Genomic DNA, 8403 nt, shown 5'->3' with positions numbered 1-8403 from the left:
TTGTAAATTGTCATAAAGGCAAGTGGGCTCAAGCTGGGGTGATTACTGGGACCTTGGTGAATCCATCTCTGGTCTCCATCAAATTAACATTGGGAATTATCTGGGGGTGTGGCGGGACTATGAAAAAAGGCCTCTTGAGGGATTGCACTCTGGATGGAGGAATGAGTTTTAGCAGTAGGGTGGTCTCAGTGGTATTGATGGGTTGAGAATTAAGCATGGAGGAGTTAGAATTATCTAGCAATGTGGACAAGACTTACAGGGTGGAGGCAGGAAAAATATAAGTTTGACTTGAGGCTATAGGAGCTGGAGAGATGGCTCAGCGGTTAAGAGCACTGACTGCTCTTGCAGAGGACCTGGGTTCGCCTCTGCGGCATTGCAGGACATGGGTACACTTATCTACATGCAGGCAATACACACATACACATAGAAATAATAGCCAGGTGTGGTGGTGCATGCCTTTAATCCCAGCACTTGGGAGGCAGAGGCAGGCAGATCTCTGAGTTCAAGGCCAGCCTGGTCTACATAGTGATTCCAGGACAGCTGGGGCTACAGGGCAGGTGGATCTTTTTGGTCTACATAGTGAGTTTCAGGCCAACTAAGTCCACAGGGAGACCTTTTCTAAAAAATTTTTTTTTTTTTTTTTTTTTTTTTTTTGTAAAATGTGCTTGCCGTGAAAGCATGAGAACCTGTGTGCAGGTCACCGATACCCATGTTTAAAAAGCTGCATGTAGTGGGTGCCTCTAATCCCAACACTGGGGAGATGGGGACAGGAGGATCCCTGGGGCTTGCTAAACAGCCAGTCTAACCAAAAAGGTGAGCTGCATGTTCAGTGAGAAACTGTCTCAAAAAATAAGGTGGAGAACAATTGAGAAACACCTTATGTCAAATTCTGGCCTTCACATACATGTGTGCACACATGAAAATGAACACACAGAAAGATACCACCTAAGACTTGGTCTCAGGTGAAGATAGTCAAGGCTTTCATTCTGTTAATACCCTCCAACCCACCATCTTGTACAGAGCCAGAAATAGACTTGCAGACAGAGGTGGGGTAGATAGGGCCAGGCAAATGATGGAAGTACTAGCAAGCCTAAGCAAGTCTTTGATAGCTCCACTTGCAGCCTCACTATGTCACAATGGCTCTCTGGTCCCAGAGTTGAAAAAGCAGGACCCCCTCCCTTTCCTGTCTGTTTACTTGGCTAGAGCTTCTAGAAATTCCTCAGCAGATTTCTGTGCCATCTTTTGCCTAGAATCAGATGACATGGTCGTTTCTGGTAGAAAGGCTAGGGAATTAAGGACTTTGCAAAGGGGGCTAAGCTTGCCAGGCCAGACTTAATAATGAGCGGAATTCACTCAACTGCTCTTGGAATTGGTGTAGACAAAGGTTGGCCCCTAGACAGTGAAGAAACCAAGTCTAGGGCTGGAGAGGAAGGGTAAATGAGCAGGCTGCAGAGAGGCAATGAGGGGAGTTGATTTAGAGAACATATGATTCAGATAGGCTTAACGAGCAGCTTTTTGCTTATGTCAAACCCAGTTAAACACCATCTTTCATGATTCCCCCAAGCTAAAAGAATACACTCCTTCAAGGCTTACACAACTTAAAACTGCAACCTTATCTGTGTCAGGTTGGGGTTAGTAATAGACAGTCTCACCACCACCAAAACAAAAAACACTCCCAGCTCCTCAGAAGTTAACTGAAAATAGGTAAATTTGTGATCATGAGAGGGTGAGAGGGGTTGAACTGCAAGCACACCTGTATGCACAAGGATCTAGCTAGGTATGGAAAGACAAAGCTTATTTTTGCCTGTGTGTACTATTTAATAATAGTGAAGGCTGTCACTGAAACAGCCCCAAAGTCATGATCTTGGAGTCTGTGGGTTGTCCATACATGAGAACAGCCAATAGGAAAGTACATGGGAACAGGGGTAATACTAAAGCCATCGCCAGCCTATAGAACTGAGAGAGTAACTGCAATCCTAGCATTTGGGAGGCTAAGGCAAGAGAATCACCATGAGTTTGAGGCCAACCTGAGCTACATGTTCAGAATTGAGATCCTATTTCAAAAGGCAAAATAATCCCTGGCCTATGCAATGGTTCTCAAACTTCTGGCTTCAAGAGTCCTTTATACTAAAGAATAGAAGACACCCAAAGGAAAAAAATGCTTATTTCAAGGTATCCTCAGGATAATTCTATGTTTGTGTGAGAATGAGAGTGAACATATATTTTTAAAATATTTTTATGTGTATGAGTGTATTGCCTGGATGTATGTGAGTGCACCCGTGTAGTGCAATGCCTCGGAGGTGAGAAGAGGACTTCGGATTCCCCTGGAACTGGGGTTAGGACTGTTCATAGCTGCCATGTGGATGCTGGGACTCGAACCCGGGTCCTCTGCAAGAGCAGTCAGTGCTCTTAACCACTGAGCCAACTCTCCAGCCGGAGAGTAAACATATTTATTGCAAAAGTAGTTTTGACTCTCTGAACCTTCTGAGAGGGTTTCCTGGGCTGATAGCCTGTGGCCAGTTTGAGAATCTCCTTCCTGATGTTTTAGGGTCACTGCTCTGGAACCTGATCTGCACTGGAACCATAGCTCTAAGCACAAATTAGTTCGGGGACAAGTGAGTTAACATTTCTGGCTCTGAGTTCCCCCATTGTTGCTCATGGGCCACAAAGATAGTACCTGCCACCTGAGGCTAGTATCTAAGTCGAACATAATACTTAAAATTAGGCAGACTATTGTGCCTTCAACAAACACACAGTTTGGGGATGACTTTGCTTTCTTCAGATTTGTCTGGTGAATAAATCTAGTTTCGGAAGATGAGTGTTTGGGGCATATGCCTGCAATCCCACGCACTTGGGATGCTGTGACTTGGGGAGGCAGGGGGATCAAGGCAAAGTTGGAGGCAAGTCTGGGCAACGTAGTCAAAGCCTTGTGTCAAAGAGAGACAGGCAGACACACACTTGCACGCACACTCACTCGTGCGCACGTGTCCCGTGTTCAGGAAGGCGAACAATAGCCTGAAGGCCTGGGAGGCTCTCTGGAGATGGTAACCTTTGTATTAGGTTTTTGTTTGTTTTCTTGTTTTGTTTTTTGAGATAGGAGCTCATCTCCTGGCTGGCCTGGAACTCACTTTTTAGATCAGGCTGGCCTTGATCTCAGAGATCTGCCTGCCTGTCTCCGAGTACTGGGATTTAAAGGCCTGCGTCACCACAGCAGCCTTTATTAAATTTTGATGGATAAAAGGTACTGATTGAAAGGTCATTTTGGTCAGGCTACCAAAAATGACGCTTTCAGAGTAGGGGTCTGCAGTCCTCAACAGATCAAGGGACAACAGGTAAGACTAGCCCTAAAGCACTCTGTGAGGCTCTAGGAATTGCACTTCTTTGCCCACCTTGGAAACCTTGGCCTCTGCCTTCCACCAAAACCTTTTGACTTAACCAAACAAAGCGTTAAAATCCCACAAGACAATGTTGTCTTAGTTCCCAACTGGAGGTTTATCCCTATGTAATTATTGGTCGCTAAGATCATAGTCCACCACCTGATGCCTGCCTAACTCTGACGTGTCCGCGCGCGCATGAGGCCCATTTCCAAGATGGCAGGAGCCCCCTGACTGGTTGGGGGGCTCTGCTTCCGTTTCCGGGACAGAATCCGGAAGTGCCAGTTGAGGGTCCTCTTCCTATCTTCAGTTGCGTTGGCAGCTCGAAGAGAACGGACGGTTATGGCGGCGGTCGCAGCGGACTCCGCTGCAGCTGCCGTCCGGACGGCCGCTGAGGACAGAGAGCCGCAACACGAGGCCACGCCTGGCCTGGACGACCAGTGGCGCCAAATCGAGAATGGGCGAGAGCGTCCACTGCGAGCTGGCGAAAGCTGGTGAGGCTGGGCTTCAGTGAAGCCTTGGCCAAGGGGACTGTGGGGACGTTAGCAACCTCGGGGGCTTAGAAGCCGAGTTCTGTGGAAGAAGGCGTTGAGAGGCAGGGAAGGGGCCTGTGGGATGGCGGGAGAGGGGCGTAGAAGTACTTGTAAATGAATCGCAACCTTTGGGGAAGAGGCGGGGCCCGTGTGGTACAGTTTGACTCCTGAGGACAAAATGGGGTTTGTTGTGGTGGAGGCGGGGCCTCAGAGGGCCGGCCATGAGGGTGGGGCAGGCCATGGGGGTGGGGGGACTGCATCTTTTTTGGGGGAGGCGGACTGCGTCTGGGAACCCGGAGCCTAGAAAGGAGGAGGGCTCCGTACGTAGTTTAGGGGCGTGGCGTGTATTACAAAACATGGCGTCTGTTGCAAGGAACGGCCTACGAGTACACCCCAGCGCCTACGACCGAGACGAGCTTGGTGGCGTCAGCTGAAGAGCGACATCGTAGCCAATAGCTGTGGGCCGACGGGCGGTGGGCGGGGTGGTGTGGGGATTGAGCCCAGCGCCTGGGAACGAGGCTAAGGGGTGTGGTCTGAGGTGGGGCGAGCCAAGGAACGGGGCGGGGGGAGGGGGCGTGCATAAGGCAGAAAATGGCGCCCGCATAAGCACGTTGTGACGCGGACAGAATTTTTTACTTCGGCCACGGTCTTCTTTCCTAGGACAGGAGAGCGTGGAGGTGATTTGCACAAGAGGGTCCTTTGCCCCCCCTCCCCCCAAAAGTACGTTTTGGTACTATCAGTACCGAATCGGTAGAAAGCTGTTATTTAAAAAGAGTCAACAGCTTGACAAATGGTCTTGGCTTACTGATTTTTTGTTTTGTTTTTTGTTACTGCCTCTTGAAATTTACTGCTTCTGGGGTTTTTTATTCCTTGCCGAGTTGCCTCTCGGTTTTAAAATTGTGAAATGAGTAAAACCTATTTATATATTTAAAATAACACTATAAACGTTTTACATATATTGATGAACATCCCACTAAAATAAATGGTTTGTACTCTTCAAAAATGTCATGGTCGTGAAAAACAAAGCTGAAGATTTGTTCCAGATTGACGGAATTAATGCAGTTTAACAAGTCATAACCAAATGCAACGTGATCCTTGATTGGATTCTAGAACAGGAGAAAATAAATTATTTAAAAAACAGGGTTCTTTCTCATATTTTTTCTCTTTTATTGTAAAATTCATTGGAAAAATCTATGACTTTTGACTAAGGCCAGTAGATAAAATATTATTGATAATTCCTTGATTGTGATAATTGTATTGTGGTTATGAAAAAATATCCTTGTTTGGGAAAAATATATACTGAAAATTTTAGGTATAAGGAACCATCATGTAAACAACTTATTAAATGATTGAAAAACTAGCATATGTGCAAATACACATATGGGGGAGGGGAAGATTGTGGAAATGTTGGTCACAGGATGCAAAATTTAAGTTACACAAGAACAAATTTAGGAGGTCCATTGTACAATATAAGATTAGAGTTAATAACAACCTATTGTATACATGAAAATTGCTGGATAGATTTTACATGTTCTTAATCCCCAAAACTATGTGGTGTGTTAATTAGCTTGATATAGTTTTACAATGTATATATTAAAATATGCTGTATACTATAAATGCACACAGTCTTGTCTATTTTAAATAAAAATACCCTTAAATGATATGGAAAAAACAGTGATTGAGCAAATGGGTAAAATGTTAGATTTGGGAAAACTTAAGGGCATTAGAAATGTTTGTATTATTTTTGCAAATCCCCCCTTTTTTGAGACAAGGTCTTGATATATACCCCAGGCTGGCCTTGACCTCATGTAATTCTCCCCAGCTTCCTAAGTGCAGGATTACAGGTGCACCACCATGCCTGGCTGAAAATAAGCCATTTTTTTTTTTTAGTTTATTTCAAAGTGAAAAAAAAAAAGAAAAAATAATACATTTCAAATGTGTGGATTCATCACCATGGTAAAGAGTCAGAACATTACCCAAGAAATCCTTCTGTGCTCCTCCTGGATGGAAACCCCTCCCTGCTTCATGAGAAACTGTTACCCTGAGTTTTGAGTTAAAGGGCTCTTTTCAGATGTTTTATTATACTCTAAGCTTTTCATATATATATGAATGAATGAAGTATGTGTGCGAAATTATGTTAAATTAGACCAGATGCATACTATAAGCTCTTATTTTAGGTGGTAAGTGCTGTCCCTGTGATGTAATTTGTGACATTAATCTTGATTACTTGGTTACAGTTCTGAATGCCAGGTTTCTTAACTGTTAGGCACTGTTCTCATAAGCAGTAATTATTTTAAAGATACATATCATGTCCATCTGTTCCCCCAGGATGTCCAACAGCTTCCCATCTCATGCATGACCTGCAAGGTACTCTGCTTCCATTCTGTTATCTTCTCAGATTTTTTTTGATTAGCAGCTTCTCCCATGCTCCATCAAGGCCATACATATTAGACTGTGCTTTACATCAAGTCTTAGGGCCTTTTTCAGGTTTCCCCACTTTATTTGAGTTCTTTAATAACAGTACCAGTGAATTGTGCATCCATTACTGGGGAGATAAGTTGAGATTCCCTCAAATGGGGGCTACAAAACCAAATGATGTTTTTCTGCTGTTGTGTAATAGTTCCCTGGCAAAATAGCCTGTCTATCCTGAAAATAAACAATAACCAAATACTTTATAGCTCATTTGGAGATTCACAAAAGGGCCTCAGAGCATTGCTTCATGCCCCGTCCTACCTTGACAGGTGTGTCACAATTGTTCATTGGCAGTAAGATGTGAAATCCTGTCATCCTTGACAGTACCCTTTTAAATCACCCTGCCAATACTAGATTTTCTTTGGGGTAAGGAAAATGTTTTGGAACCAGGTAGAGGTGGTAGTAACACAATGTTGTGAATGTACTAAATGCTACTGAATTGTTTGCTTTCAAATGGGTTAATTTTATGTTAATTTTACTTCATTAAAAAAATTACCACACCAGTGTTGGTTGAGTATCAAAGCCAATCTGTCTCTGCTGTGGGTGTTGTCATGAAGCATTTTTTGCTAAGCTCCACTTTTTTATGCTTATCTAATTTAGGTAAGAGCAAAGCATCTCAAGGCTCTCCATTTTATATGGGTTTGCTACAGTAGTGGGGAAATATGTTTATAAAGCATTTTGTAATTTAAAAAGTTTTGTTAGCATTACTTTCTTTAAAAACATGATTACATTGAGAAACTTTGTATAGGTTGGAGAATTTGGAAAGGGAATGAATGCCAAACTTACAGCAACAGTGAGAAATTTCACATTATTGTTGAAACTTGGTATTAGTTTTGTCAGTAAATAATACTCAAAAATTATAGTAGACACAGGGAATTGCAAATTTACATTCCAAGTTTGAGAGTGATGTCAGTTTAATTATTACAGTTCTTTCTTTTTGAACTCATTGACTTGCTCCAAGTCATGCACCCTGTATCACTATTATTTGCATTTTCCATCCTTGATCTGTTGGCAGGTCTGAACAAGTGCAGTTAATTTGGTATTCTTAACTGATTCAATTTCTTGGAGGAGCTGCGTGTGTGTGTGTGTGTGTGTGTGTGGTGTGTGTGTGTGTGTGTGTGTGTGTGTGTGTGTGTGTGTGTTTGGGCATGCAGAGGTCAGAGGACAGCTTCCACCACCATGTAGATTCTGGGGAACCAAATTCAGGTCATCAGGCTTGGTGACAAGTGCCTTTACCTGTTGAGCCATCTTGCTGGCTCTCCACCTTCTTCGATGTGGGTTTTTTCTAGAGCTCCCTGTTTTCAGCTAGACTGGCAAGCTGACAGGCATCCTCCAGTCTCCACCCCCCAGCTCTGACCTTGCTGCCATGCCAGGCTCTTTGCTCAGCTTTTTACCTGGGTGCTGAGGAGCCAAACTCATGTCAGCAAGCACGTTACTCAGTCCCCAACAACTTTTGTTCTTAAGAGTATATGAAAATCTATAAGATTGCTTCCTTAGAAATTTTTAGTTCTCATGACCATGACTTGTCTACAAACACAGGTAAATCAAAGGTGGCTGAGGGACTCTTGGCAGACAGCTTCCTAACTTCTTACTCAAGTAAAGGAAAAAGAGTTGCTGAGTTCAGAGTGGTGTACCAACAGACAGTTCATAAAGGGAAACCAGTTTTATCGGAGGTTAAGTCAAGAAATGTTGAGGAAAGATATTTATAGTAGCATATCTAATCCTACATGATTAATTGAGGAAGATATACTATTTTGTTCTTTTGAGGTCTCACACTGTAGCCCAGGTTGGCCACGAACTTGTGGTAGTCCTCCTACCTTAGTTTCTCAAGTGCTTTTTTTTTTAATTTTTAAATTTTTTCCTCAAGTGGGTTTTTTTTTTTGGTCCCTTTGGTCTTTTTGAAACAGGGTCTCCCTGTAACCCGCTGGCCTGGGGAACTCACTATGGAGACCAGGCTGGCCTTGAACTCACAGAGATCTGCCTGCCTCTGCCTCTCGAGTACTGGGATTAAAGGCCTATGTTCC

At 43.7% G+C, this 8403-nt stretch overlaps 1 protein-coding gene across 2 annotated transcripts in view; it reads left to right on the top strand.

Annotated features, from left to right (window-relative positions):
• The first annotated feature begins 3672 nt into the window (after window positions 1-3672).
• Window positions 3673-8403, top strand: part of Usp11 (ubiquitin specific peptidase 11) — a 16205-nt gene continuing 11474 nt past the window's right edge. The window contains exon 1 of one of the 2 annotated variants that reach the window (XM_017795848.2): window positions 3673-3868. In XM_017795848.2, coding sequence (XP_017651337.1) covers window positions 3717-3868 — 152 coding nt within the window. In that variant the 5' untranslated portion in view covers window positions 3673-3716. The remainder of the gene's footprint in view (window positions 3869-8403) is intronic. The other variant, XM_017795850.2, reaches the window with a different exon arrangement.

This window comes from Nannospalax galili, unplaced genomic scaffold (assembly GCF_000622305.1).
Source record: "Nannospalax galili isolate Female #2095 unplaced genomic scaffold, S.galili_v1.0 scaffold129, whole genome shotgun sequence".
In the NCBI taxonomy this organism is placed as follows: domain Eukaryota; kingdom Metazoa; phylum Chordata; class Mammalia; order Rodentia; family Spalacidae; genus Nannospalax; species Nannospalax galili.
This window is presented reverse-complemented; position numbering and strand designations above follow the sequence as displayed.